The sequence below is a fragment of the Molothrus aeneus genome, chromosome 3 (assembly GCF_037042795.1).
Source record: "Molothrus aeneus isolate 106 chromosome 3, BPBGC_Maene_1.0, whole genome shotgun sequence".
NCBI classification, from domain to species: Eukaryota; Metazoa; Chordata; class Aves; order Passeriformes; family Icteridae; genus Molothrus; species Molothrus aeneus.
This window is the reverse complement of record NC_089648.1, coordinates 95,462,933-95,482,725: the sequence shown is the minus strand read 5'-3', so window position 1 is coordinate 95,482,725 and position 19,793 is coordinate 95,462,933. Positions and strand designations below refer to the sequence as shown.

Here is a 19,793-nt window from a genome sequence, read left to right as displayed (position 1 = left end):
ATACAGCTGGCAGGAGAAAGAAAATACAGGCGAAATAAATAAGAAGCTTAAATAAGCTTTTAAACCATTCAGAGGTGTACCTTTTTTTTAATATAGGCAATGTTATAGGAAGGTTAATACTCACTTTGGTACCTTTAGGTCCCATTATACCAGTTATACCTCTGATACCTAGAATGCCCTGAAATAGAAAAGCATATTCAAATTATGCTTAATTCTTCTCATCAGAACTGTCCTAGTTTTCAGACAGAAGACTCAAGAGTTCTACACCCTTTCTTTACAATTATTTTAACTATTTTCTTAGTATTAAAGGAGAATTCTAACTACTGCTGTATTAGAATTCTTAACTTATATGGTAATTTGATATTTTACTAATTTTAGAATTTTAAAAAGTGTAACAGAACTATCAGGCTGTATTATAAAACCACATATACACCACAAGGACAGAAAAAACCCACTAATTTTTCTTCCTGGTTACCTCAGAGTTGAAGCATTCTCACCTGCAGCTTGTGTGAAAGGAACATGGCCAAATTTGCAAAAGTGCTAAGCTGTCCTAAGTGGGGGATTGGACAGATGAAGGAGATTTTACAGAGCCCCAGGGGCAGATAAAAAAGAGCAAGGCTTTCAAGAGTACAAGTGCTAAGTTTATATGTTCACTAAGAGGCTAAATTGAGTAGACATCCTAATGCAGCAGGATGTATCATAACTATCATCACAGCTGTCATCACTTTCCTTCAAAAGAGTCTTGTGGGAAATTTGGCTTCACTATCTTCCTCTTCCCAAGAGACTGACACTGCCTGAGATGTCTCCTGCAGAGACCAAACCCCCAGCCATAACATGCTTGTCCTGCAGCTGCATTATTGAAACAGCTACAGGCCATTCCCCACAGCATGGGCAAACCCAGTCCTCAAGCAGATTCTACATTGGCAGCCTCTACTTGCTCCTCACAAAGCTGGCTGGAATCTTGCACAGAACATTTGAAACCTTGTCAGCCCAAAAGGTGGGGAAAATCATAGTAATGCAACAAGCACTACAGCAGCCCCACAAGGGAGATGAACACAGCTTACTCCTGCTCCTAAGATCACAGTTGGAAGTAAGCACACTGTGGTATCCAATACTTTGATAATACTTTTTGAAAATACTTTCTATCAAAAACAATACCTCTCCCAGTGGTGGCTATCTTATGCAGATCATGTCAGTGGAATACATTGGCTGGATTGCAGGTGCTGTGGTGGAGACTGGATACTCAACCCCTTTCATTCATTTATGTAAGGAGCATATAAGAAGATAAAGCAGAGTCTACAGACCCTCAATCTGTGCCTCTAAAGCATTGTCTGTCCTTTTTCACATGGATTATCTATCTGATATCACTTTCTGCATATTATGAATCCTAAATTTTAATAAAACTGAGTAAAATGAATTGGTCCCCACAGGCCATTCAGACAGCAGAAGCTGCTTCTTACACAAGTACTTTGTCGGCTTCAGGGATAACTTTTCAGGATCAGGCATCAGAAGGAATGGACCCTTTCCTTTATTTAGTCTGTTTTTTACCTTTTTCTAGTCATAATCCAAAGGTTTATGTTGTCATATGTTTATGTTCATAGAGAATTTTGTAATTTAGCATTTAGATGTCATGTGTGTTAAGGTAAGTTCCTGTATAGCATCAAATCTGGACAGCAATGGCATTAAATAAATACTTTTACACCTAAGAAAAAAGCATGAGACCCCATCAGAAAATAAACTATAGAAATTAGAGGTGTTATGCCTGTTTCTCCTCCTTAGAATGACCCTTTTATTCTGTTCCCTTGTCCTTTTCATTCACGGTAACCCTAAGAGTTCCTCACATGGAACAAGCTGAAGAGGTAAGTGTCATAATGAAGCACAGTTATTCAGGACAAGAAAATAACTAGATATGATTGAAGGATACTTCCTGTGCAAAAGGCAAAAAATATCAGGGAAAAAAAAAAAAACCTGTTCTTCAGTGGTTGCAACTTCATCCTCAAATCTTAGCTAAGTCTGAATTTCACAGCTGATTGTGTTTCAAACACAATGAAGTCAGAGTGATTAAAATTATGAAAAAGAAGGGGAAAAATGCAACTATTTTCACCATCTAAGCACAACACAAAATTTAGGACATGAAATAGTTTTTAAAGATAGCCTTTCCATAGAACTATATGGAGCTTTGTTCCAAGCAATAATGTGTGTTTTGGAAGGACTTAAATAATGCTAATTTGATGCATAGACAATAAGGCAGAATAAAGAGAAAGCTGTGTGGAGGTTTTGTAATATCTGTTTTCTCACAATAATAAGAAAAAAATATATGTCATTAGGAAGAAAATGAGTAAGACTTTAAAAGGAAATACTTTACTGGAGGGCCTTGAGCTCCCACTTCACCACTGGGTCCTTGGTCCCCTTCTTCACCCTGGGAAAGCAAAAGGAATATATCTGCAGCCAATCCATACCATGCATATTGCTCTGTCATGGTTTGAGGTGCTTGTCCTAATTAATGTTTTCTGTCACCATGTCCCACTTGAAAGAAATCCAAATGAAGTCACACCACTTCCTCAGAAAGATACTCATTCAGGTTCACATTCCATTTAATTATTAGTCAAAAAGGCAATTTAAAAGAAACCTCAGTACAAAGAATAATGAGATTTTACCCTTAATCTGTCATTCAATTTTTCTTGGCATTAATGCCTTTAGGATTTTGTCAGGAACTGTAGTAACAGGACAAGGAGTAAAGGGTACAAAGTGTAAGAGGGGAAATTTAGGTTATATAGTAGGAAGAAATTCTTTACTGTGAGGGTAGTGAGACACTGGAACAGGTTGCCCAGGAGGGTTGTGGATGCCCCAACCCTGGCAGTGCTCAAGGCCAGGCTGGGTAAGGCCTTGAGAAACCTGGTCTAGTGGGAGGTGTCCCTGCACATTGCAGAGGGATTGGGACTAGATGATCTTTAAGGTCTATTCCAACCTCTTAATATTCTAGGATTCTATGAATTCTTGTTCTTCCAGACTAAAAGTGCAAAAAGTTTTCTCTAATGGTTTTCCCTGCAACATTGATGCATGGACCAAGGCAGTACAAATCTGAAAATTTCTTGTAAATATTTCAATATTAAAGAGGTTATATAAAAAGGTTAATTCAAATTAAACACCTTGAGAGATTAACATTTCAGTTTTCAAGATGAATCAGATTTGGCCTCTCTTTATGAGCTTACATTTTGTCCTTTCCCTCTCAAATGTATTTTTCCCTCTCATTCTTAAATTAAGTACTTATCTGTGCTGCAGCTAACTTGGTAAATAAAGGGAATTATCCTGCATTTAAATGTTTGAAAGTTTTTCAATTAATAAACTTAGCTTTAATTTTCCCTATAAGTTCTATAATAATCAAATTGAACAATCAAAATCAAAAGCAAGAGGAGTATGACTTGTGCATCATAATAAATAGATAGTACAGGTGAATAAAGAATAGAGAAGTGCCTTTGGCTATTCTGGAGCACTATGATATGTAGTATCACTTCATGCATTCTGTTAAAACAGAATATAATACTGTTTTTGAAAGTGAGGCTAAACTACTATAAGTTTGCTAAAAACAACAGCAGTTTTTTTCCTCTTTTTTTACTTTACCTTATAACCTTGTTTTCCTGGTTCACCAGACTCTCCTTTTGAACCTTTTTGCCCCTAAAATAAACACAAAAAACCAAAATAAATTAATAAATAGAGACTATTCAAAATTAAAATACAGTTTTCCCAAGCAGACATAGACTGCTGAGAGCTGTCTTGCTTTTCCCTCTCAACGCCCCTTCACTACTCCTTCCTCACCAGTCTAGGAAACACTACATATTAAGTACCATGCTCAAAATCTCTGCTTCTGGATCTAACAAGGCTGCATTTCTAGGCAGGTTACTTCTTATGTTATCCCATAAAAATTTCCTGAGGCCAACAGTATTTCTGGAAACCAGCAAAGAATATATTTTTTAAAAAATCTTAGCTAAAATGAGACACAAAACATGTTAATTTCAATTGAGTATGTTACAGGTCTCCCAGGAAGCGAAAAAGAAGTCAAAAAGATCAAGGATTTGGGGAAATATTTAGAGTTTCTGGAGTCAGACCACAAATTATCCAGGACGTGAATGAAGCAGTCCTTCGCATACTTTAATCCTCTCAGGACCACACATAAATTTTACAGTGAAGGTTAGAGAAGTAGCAAGAGATTTCAACAAGAAGAGGTTGTTTTGGCAGTCACGAGTTAAAAACCATAAGCAACCACAGTGATGCAATCCTTTTTGAAATTAGCAGGGAAATGTCCTTTTTCAAGTCAGTAATTACCCTCCCTAGTGCCTTGAGACAGCACCTCTGGAAGGAATGCTGGAACAAACCAGCTCTCTTACCTTCATACCCATTAAGCCAGCATGTCCTGGACGGCCAGGAGGACAAGCGCTAGGACACTGGAAAAGCATTCACATAGTTATTACCACATAGGCTGAATAAGATTGTCTGAGATTACTTAAAAAGAAATAAAAACATGGACAATAATCTTACCAACAGGTCACCATCTTGCAGGCCAATCGTTCCCTAAATTAAATTAAATTTATCAAAGTCAGTAATACAGAAATAACCAGACATGAGTCATTAGGCAACACAGTGATTGGAGAAAACTACTACCTAAACATGGAATCAGAAATACAATCAACCAAAGGATCTCTCACATGAAAAGTACCTTAACCTTATTATAGTACTGCAGGTTCCATCCTTTATCTTAGAACAGCTTTTAAAAAAACTCCAAAATATTTATTTTGCTTTTTAAACTACATCAAATATATCTTCTGTTAAATATAGAACAAATATGTCCAACCCCCATTAGTTTCCTACAGAAACCAAGGCAATTTCTACAATAAGAATAACTTAGTGCCATTCACCAAAATATTCAGATCTTTACAGAGAAAATTATTTTTACAGGGAAAACAATTTTCCCAAAAGTATTGGTAGGTGACAGTTGCAATAAACTAGACATCGGTGTGCAATGAGGTGGACTCAGTGGGGGGAAGGCCTTTTCTCATATTAAATCAAATACTTGATGGAAGCTAACAGGAGGTTTATGAGGCACAACAGGGAGAAAGATTATTTCACAGCAGCAGCTGGATTCTCTGAAGCTCTGTGGGAGGGAGCACACTGTTTCAGAGAAAAGCACAGGAGAGTTTAAGGATTAAGCTCCTTAAAAAATGGTCTTTTATGCACAAGGATTTTTAAAAAGCCAAGAGTTATTTGGGTGGTAATGTTATCAACTGGAGCGGGACTGTGGCACTCCAGAAACCTAAAACAGACAAAACTTTAAGGAATAGAAGCACTATACACCACTGATTACTCTTCTCCAATTTACCATTCACATTTTTTGAAATGCTGCCTCCAATTCTCTGGCAACTTGCATTAAAACAAGAAACATGGCATAAGTAAAGCATTTGTATTTAGGGTCTGTCCCTAAAGAGTGGGGGGTGGAGGTTCCCAGCAGAGGAATAGTACAGCTTTTAAAAAGACATCAGCACAACACCTTTCCCAGTGATTTGCATTTCCCAGACCCCAGGCTGAGATGTGTCTGCCAAACTCTCCATTTTATTTCTCTGGGCAGATAAATTGCCACAAGATAAAGGCATAACACACATCCCTCCTCCCCAGAGGTTAAAAAAAGATAGCTGCTCCCCTGGAGAGGCAAAGCACTGCTGTAAACCTTTCTTTTATTCCCTGCAAGAAGCAGATCTGATTGCAAGAAAGATATTAGAACTCAACCCACCTGGAAGCGTGTATTTCTGTCTCACAAGCCAAATACTTTTTTCTTCTCCTAACAGAGAAAAGCCTGCCTCTGCTGAGGTAATACCAGTGAGGCCCAACAAAGACTACATTTACAGTATTATGATTCACAGGGGAATTTAAAACCCGTGAATTTGCAGTTTACAGAAATAGGAAGGCATCCTGACAGAAGTTACAAAATTTGCATTTCAAACTGCCTTTTTTAAACAATAAAAACTGGAAACTTGCTTTCTAAGTGGAAGATCAAAATCTTTCTGATATCCTAAAGTCATTATTCAGCTGTAGAACTTGGGGAGAAGATTTGTTCAAGCAGCAAAATTCAGATGTAAGCACATATTAAACATATTCACTTACAGGAGGACCTGGAGGTCCTGGTAGCCCTGGTGGCCCTCTTTTTCCTGGATCTCCCTTAAAAAGGGTAAAATATTTTCGTTGATTGATAGTAATAATGACAAACAGTAGTCACAAAATCAGAGAGCGCAACAACAGAGTGAAATTAGGTGGCTACAGAAGGACAGACTGGGTAGGCAGTTAAAACATCAACTCACAACATGACTCCCAGAACAGAATGAAAAAACTATTTTTTTCAGTAGAATGGCAGCCATGTTGTGAAATAGGAGTCACAAGAAAAGCAAAACATTTTCACCTGCTTTAGAAATCTGAAACACCTGACCATAGGATTATCTATGCACTCCTCCTCTATAACTGCTATTAAGTTATGAACAAAAAGAATTAGAGTAACTGGCAAAAGGAGAGAGAGGAGAAAATCCACTTTTGCGGAGCACAAGAGGAATTTCCCGAGTTAGAATTTTTTCCCGTTTGTGAAATTTTGATGCTGAGTGCTCTCATAAGTAAAGACAATGTGGAACCTCTGCAAATTATTTTTTGAAGGTTTTTAATTAAAATAGATCTAATAATTGGGCAGAGACCATCTTTTAACTTAATATTGTCATTTCAATATTACTTTTTATATTTCACTAAGTCATAAATGCAATAAACAAGATTAAAAAAGTAAAGTTATTAAATCTCAAAACATGAGAACTATAGAGCCAAATTTTCCATGCAATGCATAATTATATCGTGGGATTCATCATTACAATGTATTATGGAGGCTTGGGATATAAATGGATTCAGATCTGACTGCATTAATGGAGAATAGGCTCACATGCAGCTTTTGAAAAGGCATCTCACATGCAATTTCTGATTCAGGCAGTCTCTGAACTACCAAGTGACTGACAGAATGTGTGACAGTATGACAGAAAAATGCCATTTTATAAATAGTCTGTACACTTCCCTTGGTATCCATTCTTGCCCTTCCTACAGACAAGACAGTGAGCTAGATGGATCATCTTCTGAAGCAAATTTGCAGTTTTTATTATTCTTTTTTAAATTCATTTCTATAGTTGCATTTAAAAGTAGGTTTTATTAAATTTTAATTTTAAATTTTAAATTTTAATGCCATTTCAGATTTCAAGTAGAAAAGTACCAATTGGTTTCAGCTTCCATTTCAGTTAAGTGTGGTCAAAACAGGAGTTTGGTGAAACTGAGTGCACAGTTCAGCAGTAAGGTCAATAGATGGAGCCACACAAAGTGAGACAGAGAAGAAACACTGAATTGCCATGTGCACTGGTATGCAAATGAAAATCAGTAGTTTGAGTAGTTAAGGTTTACATTTCCTGTATTTCTGTCAAGTTTGCTTTTTTATTTCAGCTTTCCTTGAATAAGAGAAGTAGAGTATGGGCCACTCTGAAACATTTAATTCTAATCTGACAGGCGGCCCTGACTTTGTGCTACATGTTGTTCTTATTTCTGATGAGCTTCAAACATAATCCTTCTTCTACCATTGATCACTGCAGAGAAAAAAAAAAATTTGGAAATGCTGTGATAGCCCAAATACTATTTAGATGGCCCATTTTTTCTTTAAGTACCTTCTATTAATTGAATAAACCTGCATTTTCAGCAAACACAGGAGTACTTACAGGTGGACCAGCAAGACCTACTTCCCCAGGAAGTCCTGCTGCACCAGCTGGACCCTGCAACAACCAAGGTAAATAGTATTTCTATACCATATAACACCAATGTAACAAACACCCAAGGACTGAGAACATGTAATTCTCACAAACAACAAACCATGCCTTCAGACACCAATATTCTTGCCGCACATACCACAGACCTACACACTTCAGGGGTAGCAGAAGAAAACATACATAATAGACACAGAACATCAGGATTAAACCCACCTCTTTTTTCACTGAATTACTTTTAATTACACTATAATAGCCTTATTAAATATTCAAACAGATTCATTGAACAGTATATTTATGAATTGTAAAATTGATACTTACAGGTGGCCCAAGAAGCCCTTTGCCCTGTGAAATATGGAAAAGAGAGATCAGAAATATGGGGAGGATTCCAAACTTAGTAAAGCTCTTTTCCAAGAATACAGTCTTTCAGATTAAAAAGGTGTAAAAACGCCCCCATTTGATTCTGCAAAATCATTTTGAAAATTTGTTTAACTACTGTTAAAAATCAATTTTATTATTAGGTAGTAGGTATCAGCAGAGAATATTAAATTACTGGTTAACTTGCCTTGCAGTACCATTACACATATTTATAAACATATATACTTCCACAAGGGAATGAAGACATTAAAGGCTTTGTGTTTAGCTAATTATAAGGTACCACGATAAATATATCTATGCTATAATAATTTCCTTCTAAAGGTACATTTGAATTTATAATAAAAGTGAACTTTTTTCCCCACATGCTTCCCTGAGGCCTGAATCCATTAAACTTATGGTTTTGGTTATGAGAAAGAACACCAAACTTCTCCTGTTTATATTTTCCATCAGTGTCGTTCTGAATCATTTTAACAAGAAATGCCCAAGATATAATTGTGTTTCTGCCTATTTGGATGATATACTCCCTCTAAGAAAACAGATCCCTTGGTCTTGCATTACTAAAGAAAATGGAAAATTTTATGGAGAACAGTGTTGGTGATATATATGAAACACTAAAATGCAAAATCCCAAATATACTTAAATATTCAGGAGATTTGATGTAATAAGGCAACTGGGCTGAATGTCAATCCAGGGTTGTATTTGTAATCCTGTTTAGAAAAGTCAGTATAACACAGGAAAATTGCAAGCATTCATCAGAATCATTCCATTTTAACCATTTAATACACAGCAGAAATTAAGATTGCATAACCTACATAATGCCTTTGCTATTACTTCACACTTCCTTGCTACAATTCATCATATTATATATATCTATATTTGACTGTACAAATCAAACTTTCACTGCATCACATATTCAATATTATAATATCCCCTGCCTCTAAAAGAAGGAAACCACCTGCTTGCAGGTCTCATTGAAGTACCCCTTCCTAACACACCCCCTAACAGAGGCAGGGAAGGTCAATGATACCAAAAGAAGCAGCTACAGCTACTGTGACCAGCCCACACAGTGGCCCAGGAGAAGGCTCTCTCCTCCTCTGACCGCTCCACTGCATCTCCTCACCTTCCTAGCAAAAAGCAGGGACTCTCCCCTAGCAGTCAATGCCTCCCCACACAGCTACTCCACCCTTCCGGCCATGAACTCCCTACAAGCAGACCAAGTGGCAAAGCTGGGAGCAGCTCCAGGGCAATCATCAGTAAGGACAGAAACAGAGCAGCTCAGCAGCTCCTGTCCCAACCAGCTGCCCATGTTCCTTCCTCTGTCTGTTTCCTAAAGGGAAAGCCTCTCCACACGGCCTGGGACTGCAGCCTGGCATTTCCAGGGGCTTGCTGTGTGCTGTGGAGGTGCCCATCTGACCCATGGAGCACATGGAGCGCACAGCCCTGGCCAGCAACCCAGAGTCTGCAATCCCCTGCCTCAGAGGCACCTAGCCTGTAATCTGGTAAGAACCCATGCTATCCACCACAAAGAGCCCAGTGTTTGCAAGTGTACTCTGTGCTGGACACTGTGTTTTAGCAGACCTTAAAATATTTTCAAATTCTCTGTCACTAAATACACACAGTCCTCCCCATATGCCACATCAAATATCAGCTCATAGAAAAGTTGGAGGGAATTAAAAGAGAGAATGGACTGAAGAGTGCAATACATATATCTAATGTAGCAGCCCCAGCTCCATCTACCAGGACAGGTCAGAGACAACAGCATATTTAAATTACTTGAATAAAAAAATTACTTGAATTAATCACAGAATTCTAAGAACTTTGTAACCTTGTCATTTAAAAGATTATCCGCCAAAGAGATGAGACAAAGAGAATAAATTAAAACAAAATTATGAAGCAGGAAAAAATGTAAAATATGGGGATGATAACTGAAGATTGCCAGGATACATTCTGGGGAAGAAGAGGTGATAGAAGCAGAGAAGCAAATGATAAAACTTTATGTCCTTAATATTCATTCTTGAAGATACCCAGAAGTCCTAACTTGGCTGATAAATATCACTAGAGGAGCATGAAAAACAGTGATAATAATTTAAAACTAATTAGTGTTGTACCCAAGGCATCTGATTTTCTGTTTGTACTGAGCATTTTAACAACTTAAGAGTTTCTGTGAAAAATGAAGTCTTTGGATTACTATCTAGGGACTACTCCACTTGCAAAAAAGCCACTGACAGTATTCAAAGCAGTGCATAATTACACCTAAGCATTCCATTAATCATGTAGGCAGTATGCAGATTCATAATTGTGCTCACTGTGTTTCTGGTAAATGAGGTTTCATGGATCAAACCAAAGAAGTGCAAAGGTTAAACAGCCCCATTACTTCACATTTGTAGAAAGAGCTTCTCCAAAAGTCTCTGAATCTGAAAATTAGAACTATTGCACTCTGGCACTACCATTTCTACTTGGGTTTGTTGGGGTTTTTTTTCTGTTTTGTTTTTACAGTAGGTGGGTTCTGTTGGGGTTCTATAGGGGGGTCTTTTGTTTGTTTAGGTAACAGGGTTGTGGGGATTGTTGTTGTTGCTGGTTTGGTTTTTTATTTTTGTGGATTTTGTTAGTAGGTACAATCTCACTAAAGGTCAGATGACCAGTGCTGGCCATTTTGAGAATCTTCCAGTAGCTGCATGACTTCTTCAGTAACATACAGCCGTTCACCAGAGGGAAAACTGCATTTATACAGGCTTCCCTAGAAGATTTATTTTGAATAATAATCTCTCTATATGGACTCAGCATGTATGGGTTAACATCCATGGAGCTACAAAATCAATCACTAGGCTTCTTCCTAACATGTGAGGTCTAAGGATAAATCTTAATAAGTACGAGGGAAATTACATGAGTTGACTAAGTACATCCATCTTTTCTCTTTTTTAAATAAATTGGAATTCTCCTTTCCTCATTATAAATATTCCTGTGGATTCACCTGAAAATACAAGCTTCAGTTGCTTAGTAAGCAGAGGCAGAACAACTCCAAAGGCATTCCCTACTGAGGTTCACTGAAGCGTTATCACCTTAGGATTGAAAGTCTCAGGGCAAACAAAATCACTCAGCTTTGAACAATGCTCCAAAATCTTATCAGATTTATTGCTTTTACAGTTTCAAAACATGGTGACAAAAGTCCTGCTGCTCTGAAAAGAATCAGCATTCTACCTTGATAAGTTGGACCAGTTTCCTGCTTTCCCAAATTAACGTCTCAACCTCCGAATTGAGATTAACCCTCTTTGTACATGTTTTATGAATCCACTTATTCTGGAGGGTTTAAAATTACTTATTCTTGCATTATTCTGCAAAGGGTGAGCTAAAACCACATATGTTTTCCCCAACTCAGTTTTTCTTTTGGTTGACAGGCTAAAATGCCACAGTACTTCAACCAAGTATTTCAGTAAATCAGTTTTATTTCCCCATTTTTTCCTATCATAGAAGCACAGAATGGCTTGGTTTGGAAGGGAGATTAAAGATCACCTAGCTGAAACTGCCATGAGTAGGGACACCTTCCATTAGACCAGGGTGCTCAGAGCCCCATACAATTTGGCCTTAAACCCTTCCAAGGATGGGCAACCAAATCTTCTCTGGGCAACCTGTTCCAGTGCCTCACCAGCCCCACAGCAAAGAATTTCTTCATAATATCTAATCTAAACCTACTCTCTTTCAGCTTGAAGCCATTTCCCCCTTGTCCTGCTACCACATGCCCTTGTAAAAAGTCCCTCTCCAGCTCCCTGGTAGGGTCCCTTCAGGTACCGGAGGGCTGAAATTAGGTCAGCCTCAAACCATGTATTTTCTAGGCTGAACAATCACAATTTTCTCAGCTTTTCCTCACAGGATAGGTAGTCCATCCCTCTGATCATTTTTTCCCATATGATCTGAGCAAGCACACCTGACAGAGTTTAACTACCTTTTCTTTTCAGCTAGATTGTATCTAGTAATATACATTGCCTACAACCCAGAATTTAATTCCCCATCTAGTTGACATAAAAAAAACCAACAAAACAAAACAAAAACAAAGAAAACAAAAAACCCTCTCTAACTGAAAAATCTAGGGGTTTCAGTCTACCTAGAACCTACCTCAGTTCTGCCATTTTCTGTGACTAAATTCAGCTCATATATTGAGCCTGCAGACCAGCCAGCCGTTATATTAACTATTTTCCAAATTTTCAGGTAAGAATGAGCATTCATGAAAAATAAAGTGTCCACAAAGTGATTCTAATCTAATGAAAGTTAATAGGAAAAGGTCAAAAATACAAATACACAAGGAGTTTTATACTAGAATATCATACCTCTTCTATTTAATTTAAATAATTTCTCCAAATTTAATCTAATTTTTAATTAACTTTTAATTATATGTTGTCTTATTATAATTTATTCTAGCTATCTTGTTATTTACTCATCTTCCTTGAGGTTTTTCCTAAGCTAAATTCCTACATGCCAACCATCATTCACTTTTTCTAGCAGCAAAATTCCTAAAACTTACAATTATTTTCAGCCCCTAAAAATGGGTGTCAGATCCATCTGCATGCTAACTGGAACAGTACTCTTTGCATGTCCTTTCTCATATTTTGGCCTGTTTTCATGCAGAACTGCAAAACAGTACAAGGAGTCTCACAGAATTTACACTTCAGTGATGCCATTTAAACACATGGCAAGAAGTTGAAAACAGGAATAGCTGTAGAATCCCATATGCAAATGAAACATGGGCTCTCTTGTCTCCACAGCATGTTCACAAAGAGATGGAAAAGAATGGTAAACATCCAAAACTTGGGAATACGTCGCACATGCTCCTTTCTTTTCTACAGCATTCAAACCAAATATAACCTTTCAGTAATATTTGCACACTTTGATATAAAGACAAAACTGTTCCTTAAAGTACTACTTTTGTAACTTCTGAGTTTTTTGAAACTCAGAAATAGTTTTGGGCTTTTCTTCACTACATTTAATGGTAAGAAGCCTTCATAATAATACTTAAGATGCAATATCCTCTTTGTATACTAAATGCATTACTTACTGGAAGTCCACGAGCACCTGGCAGTCCTGGCTCCCCCTATAAAAGAAAAAAAATGAGTTTTTAAAAGGCATTAGCATCAAGTTTTTTAAGCAATATACAGGAAAATGTTCTCTTGCCTTTTGAAGGGTATCATTTAGCGGACATAGTCTGCAAGTATTATTAATTTCATTAGTGATATGCTGGTTTCAGTAGGACTTGATGGAAGGGAAAGACTTTCTCAGTATTAAAAATATACAGCCTCTGGCCTTTTATTCCCCCACCCCCCGAAACTCAAGCATGCTTCTTACTCTGACTTCTGATTTATATTTCATTTGTTTAACTGATGATGAAGTCAGGTTTCACTGTGCTGGTTCCCACTGCATATTACAATGGCACAATTGTAATGCAAGATAGAAAGGGCCTCAACTTTACTGAAGATGCTCAACCTTAATGTCAACAATGTAATGCCAGCCAGCATTCCTTACTGCTGGCTATGGCAATGGAACCTTCTTCGTGCTGTGTGGAAAGGGCCCAGTACATGTGCATTCTGTAGGTATGTTAGGATTGTAAGAAAGGCATCTTCTAAGTCACGTAGAGAAAAACAAAAATGCTGCTTTTAAAAAAATCCATCATTTCATGCATAATTTTGTTCCTACCTTCTGTCCTTTTGGTCCTGGGGCTCCACGTGAGCCATCGGGTCCTGTAAATCCCTTTGGAAGTAAGTTATACGATGTTAATGCAAGGGTTATGTGTTTTTCTTAATCACAACAGAAAACATTATACAACACAGAAAAATGAAGCTATTAAATGAAATTAGTAACTGCAGGAGCCTTGCAATCCAAATATTTATTTACATGTACAGATAGAACTGCACAAGTTTAAAGTGCTAGCTTCTAGTGACAAACATCAGTGCCTGTGATCTGTATCTTCAAGAATTACTCAGTTAAATCACAATTAAATAAAGCATGTGATCTCACATGGTCTTATTTCCTCTTAATGGGAGATTGATGAATTTATTTCACAGCTAAGATTAAAAGCAAAAACTGTCAATGTTGTGTGTTTCAAATAAAAGTTTCATTGACAACAACAACACAAAACAAAACCCCAGAAAGCTGTCAGGCTGAATTTAATTTTACCCTTTGAATTTGTCTATTTGGCTAAAATTAAAAACTAACCATGATACTATAACAAGGAATTCATTTGGAGTTCTTATTTTTCCTTTTGTTTCCAATTTTATAGTCAGCTTATATAGCTTAGAAATTTCCTGATATCCAGGAGAGCTTTTCTTGTATATTTATCTATTACTTTTATTTTTTTGGTACGCTTCCACTTTTTTTGGTGCACTTCCAGCAATTCAGTGTTCACACAATTCTTCCAACAATTTGATTTTGAAAGCTTACATGATCATTACAAGAAATTACTGTACAGTACCTTTTTACAGTCTATTAAACCTGACACTGAAATAATTTTTGAAATAAAATGAGATTTAAAAAGTCAAAACTGCCTCACCAATTAACACAGAAGGTATTATAAATCTAAAACACCAATTAAAGGTTGAATAGACAGTGGAAGTACAGTAAGGTCTCTTTTTTCTTCAAGTGAAAAAAAAAGGTTCAATATTTCAAGACTGTACTCTGGTATTAAATTTTTACTCATCCACTAATATGAGGGAATATACAAGTGTGAACAGATACCAAAAGCTGAGCTGAGTTTAGTGCATTCTGTTTCATGTGACTGTGTTCCTATTAATTTTGGCAAGGAAAATAAAACTATGCCTTAAGTGAAAATTGTAAGAGGCAATGCCTTTTAAAACATCTGCTTATAGGGTTTTGACATGTACAAATGGGTTGTGGGCCTGTATTTTTTCAAGAAGATGTGAAGTGGTATTAGATTTCACTCACAAAGCCCATTTCCTCTTACAGGTATGAAATTTGAACAGTTTAGTTAAAGAGTCTTCCAGCTCCATGTCCACTAATTCTCTTTCCAAAAGCAAATTAAATATTAACATTTAACAGCAGTGCAATCTTAAATAGATACTAGGCTTTTTCATTTATATAATTTGCAATACCCTCTAACACACTGGTTTATGGTATATAATCTTTATTTATGGTATTTTAAATTTTTAAAGTTTTAAAAGTTTTTGTAAATTATACATAAGCTTGCCTCCCTCCTGGCATAACATCTAAGTTCTAATGCAAAAATCTTGCTTCATAACAAGAAGTGCTTTTTAACAGTTCTCTCAAGAGAGAGAAATATGAAGCTTCCAAAAAATGTTTGAAGGCATTTTTATAGCCACAAATTTATTCAAGAGGTATGACCTAACAGGCCATCAACACTAGATGACATTGAAACTTCAATCTTCTCTATTATTTTCCACAGGATAGGAAGATGCATCAGCAGACTTTCCTCATGCCCTTGCTGCTCTGCCCTTCGACCAGAGGTGGCTTCCGGAGGCCACAGCACAAGTCAAGCCGAGTCGAGCCATCTCTGAGATCACTGCCCAGTGCCCTCTCCAGGGCAGGTGGCAGCACTGACAGCCCCCGTGCTTTATTTACTTAGTCTTGAAGAAAGCAAACAAACAAACACGGAAATTCTAGAAAATCAAATGTACTCACATCAGCTCCCGGCTCTCCTGGCAACCCAGGGGATCCTGGTTTGCCTGCATCCCCATCTGGACCCTTCAGGATTTAAATGGACAGTTAAACACGTTTCACAGAGAGAAGCAGAAACAAAACTCAGAATTTCTTCTCTCACAGAAGCAAATGAAAAGTAGCTGCAATCACTTACCGGTGGACCAGGGGGGCCCTTTGGGCCTCTCTCCCCCTACCAAGATATGAAAAGGAAGGTATTAGTCAGAACTGCAATAACCTTTTATGGTCTTTCATGAAAATCGCTGATTTACAGATTACCAGAAAAAATCCTGAACTGACTCTTATTGTAGAAAATAAATATTAAATCCATATCATTTCTATTGCAGACTAACAGAAATCATCAGAGAAACTTCTGACAGGAATCAAGGGAGCACATGTAGTAGTTCCTATCAGGAATAAAGCCACAAATCCTTATCAGAATTTAGTATGAATGGGCATCACTATGTAATCCCTTCTGAGATTAGATTTATAAAACCCTTACACCCCATTAATGGCAGATAATCGCAGCATATGATGCTGATTACACAAAATAAATAATCCTGAGTTTTCTATACCAAAGATAATCTGAAAATCTGCTTCCTCCACTCACTCCAGCCCACTACAGAGCATGAAACCCATCAATTCCTTCATGTATTTGCAGCCAAATTCAAACTCCTGAAGATCAAAGGCTGACAGACAATGCAGATACAGCTCAGAGCATTTCCTATTTCCTAGGCAGGGCATGGGAAGCACTTACATCAATGCCATCAATACCGGGAACTCCTGGTGGCCCTGGTGGACCTGGGGGGCCTGGTGGACCAGGGGGGCCTCTCTGACAAGGAGTAAAAAAAAGGAGCAATTAGAGCCTGTCAAGCCATGGAGCCTTTCTAGGGGAAACACAGCTAGAGGCTATGGGTTAGTCAGGAGGTCACAGCTGTGACAAGGACCTGCATCCTCACCCCATGTATATCACAGGCCCTGTATCCTATTTTGACTGTTACTATGAGGATTGGCAACACTGCCCTCACCAAAGGACTGGGGAAGGTGTTAAACTCCCCTCCCTGGGCCCAGCCACTCTCCTGTGCCCACAGTGCTGCCAGGGCCAGGTGGGCTCCACTCCTCATCCAACAGGATCTGAATGTCCCCTGGCAATGACAGCGTGGCAGAAATAAAAGTGATCTTTGCAGTTCGAACACCAAAATGCACTACACTAATTACTTTCTTTCAACACAAAGGAGACAGTTTTCCTAAGAGCTCATACTAGCAACAAAAATTTAAATCACCCCTGTTTCACTGACAGGCTCAGCGGTTTCCCCTGGTTCCTCGGGATCACATTAACATCTACAGAGGCACTTTCTCAAAGCGCCGGGCTCCCGGGGGGAGTGAGCAGGCGCCGCCAGCCTGTGGAAACTCAGGGAAAGGCAGTTCCAGATCTCCGTGCCTATAATGGGGAGCTCTGTTCTCCCTGCAGTGAGTTCTGCCCGCGGCCCCACAACGGGGCTCTGTGAGCAGGAGGCTGCTCCGGGCCCTGAGCCTGGACCCGTCGTCCCCACAGCGCTGCTGCTCTGGACACATTTCCTCCACACACCAGAGTTCCCAGAAATATTCTGTCCAGCGGCAGTTGCATGTGGAGCTCAGCCCCGCCGGTGCCACCTGCGCTGTGCTCGCCAGATAGGGCACAGGCGGTGCCACCGCCCTGCGGTCAGCCTGCCTCGGCCGTGTCACCCGCAGCTGCTGGGGGGACACGGCACAAACACCTTTCGGGGGTCGGCAGAGCAGCCTTCGGTCCCTCCCTCTGCACCGGCACCCCGAGCTCCGTCCGCTCCCTCGCACTTACCTCGATTCCCGTTTGGGTCACCTGCGAGGGAGGAAAAATAAAAAACAACAAAGCAGAGTCAAAGTCAGAACAAACTTACTTGAGCCAGGCCGAGGCAAAGCGCCTGCAGGAAGAGCCCCAGGGGCAGGAGGCGCCGGGCCATGGATGGAGGGAGCAGCCTGCGGCTGCCGGGGCGGGCGGGCAAGGTGAGCGCGGCCGGAGCCCCTCCCGGCTGCGGCCCGGCCCGGGGCAGGGTGGCGGCGATTGGAGGAGGGCTGGCGGCCGGGCAGGCGAGGACGGAGCGCCAGCAGCGCCTTAACCCTTTGCCCTGCGGCTGCCGCGTCGGACACCGACTCCGCGGTGCCCGTGGGCCTCCCGCCGCCAGGCTCAGCGCGGAGCCGGGGGCGGCCGCGACAGCCCCTGAGGGCAGGCACAGCGCCCGCAGGGACCAGCCGAACAGCCGCCAGAGGAGAGGCAGACAGCGAGTCACTGAAGGGTTAAAATGAGGCAGCGGCTGCTGCTCTGGGGGGTTGGATTGCTAAAAGCACCGAATAGCGGGCAGGTATGGTAAAAAAGAGCATCGGTGGCCGGGAGGGGGGAGAGATAATGAGACTCCCGTGGGCTGCAGCGGCGGGCAGGGCGGGACAGGACAGGACAGCACAGGTGTCTCACCCGAGCCGGCAGCTCGCCGCAGCCTTCGCGCTGGGGTCGCAGGGGGTCGCAGTGGATCACCATCCACTGGATCTCGAACTGGCAAAGGAGAAAAGTTCATGTTAATTCGGGTCGGGGATCACGCTGACCGAGCGTGTAAGAGGTGGAATACTGGCACACTATGCAGAGGATTAAACGCTAGGTATTTCATGTCGATAGCTACAGTGGAGCAGGGTTTTGCCCTGCATTCCCCACCCCTAACTGCGGAGATACTTTAAAGAGGGGACGTAAACCGGCCGAGGTGCTGCCGCTGCTGAAATCCTCTTTATCACATCTCTACTGTTCTGTTTGTTTGCAGCCATCACGGTTTCCAGAGTGCTGAGACTGGAACACGACAGAAGGAATACCCTTGTTTCTTTTACCTGTTAACTGACATCATCATTTGTGAGCCAATTCTTTCCCTCCTTTATCCACTTCTCATTTTTAAACCATCCTAATAATAGCCAATTGAGTGTCATAATATACATATAAAAGAACTAATACTAATTTAATACTACAAGGCAGCCATAGAATAGCAAGAGCCCAAACAGGAGTAAGTTGTAAACAGTATCCTCACACTAAATCCAAAACACAAGTCCGTACCAGCTATGAAAAGAAGAGAGCTAACTCTGTCTGCCTTTAGGCTATATAAAACAAAAGCTGATAGGAAACCTCTCTAACTTAAAAAAAATTTAAAATAAAACTCTTCCGGTGGCAATGTAGTAAAAGATGTGACTGGCTTCCCATTGATTTAGGAGAGGTGAGAGAAGGGCAAATATGTTCTAGCCTTGCTGTCAAGACATCTTTTCCCTTGCCAGTATTTCACAATGATCTTGTTGATTAAGTTAAGATGATTTAAAGGATGCCATTATTTTGAAGACACCTCATGTAGGTATTCTGCTGTTATCAATATACAGTGTTATTAAGGAGTAAGTGCAGTCATAAAGTGTTCAGAAACAAACCTCAGATAATTTAGGGGTAATCATAAAGCAAAGATATTAAAATGTAACCTTTTAAACCCAAAGATGGTGTGCTAGTTTTGCCTGAGATAAAGTTTATTTTCCTCACAGTAACTGTTATGGAGCTGTGTTTTGGATTTGTGTTGGGAGCAGAGTTGATAGCACAGGGATGATGATTTTGTTATTGCTGAGCAGTGCTTGGATGGAGTCAAGGCCTTTTCTGCCCCTGACCCCACCCCATCAGCGAGGAAGTTGGGGTGCACAAGGACTTGGGAGGGGACACAGCCAGGACAGCTGATCCCACTGACTAAAGGGATATCCCCGACCATACAATATCATGCTCAGAATATAAAGCTGGGAGAAGAAGGAAAGGGCAGGGGGAGTTTCAAGTGATGCTCTTTGTCTTCCCAAGTCACTGTTACATTTGATGGAGCCCTGCTTTCCTGGAGATGGCTGAACGCCTGCCTGCCA

General features: G+C 39.9%; 1 protein-coding gene across 1 annotated transcript in view; it reads right to left on the bottom strand.

Annotated features, from left to right (window-relative positions):
* Positions 1-19,793, bottom strand: part of COL9A1 (collagen type IX alpha 1 chain) — a 61,354-nt gene that overhangs the window by 28,823 nt on the left and 12,738 nt on the right. The window contains exons 6-20 of the mRNA XM_066545913.1: positions 18,346-18,423; positions 17,695-17,715; positions 16,615-16,689; positions 16,015-16,050; positions 15,843-15,905; positions 13,884-13,937; positions 13,249-13,284; positions 8,145-8,168; positions 7,779-7,832; positions 6,154-6,207; positions 4,537-4,569; positions 4,386-4,442; positions 3,622-3,675; positions 2,366-2,419; positions 125-178 (exon numbers count right to left, since the gene is read on the bottom strand). Coding sequence (XP_066402010.1) covers positions 125-178; positions 2,366-2,419; positions 3,622-3,675; positions 4,386-4,442; positions 4,537-4,569; positions 6,154-6,207; positions 7,779-7,832; positions 8,145-8,168; positions 13,249-13,284; positions 13,884-13,937; positions 15,843-15,905; positions 16,015-16,050; positions 16,615-16,689; positions 17,695-17,715; positions 18,346-18,423 — 747 coding nt within the window. The remainder of the gene's footprint in view (positions 1-124; positions 179-2,365; positions 2,420-3,621; positions 3,676-4,385; positions 4,443-4,536; positions 4,570-6,153; positions 6,208-7,778; positions 7,833-8,144; positions 8,169-13,248; positions 13,285-13,883; positions 13,938-15,842; positions 15,906-16,014; positions 16,051-16,614; positions 16,690-17,694; positions 17,716-18,345; positions 18,424-19,793) is intronic.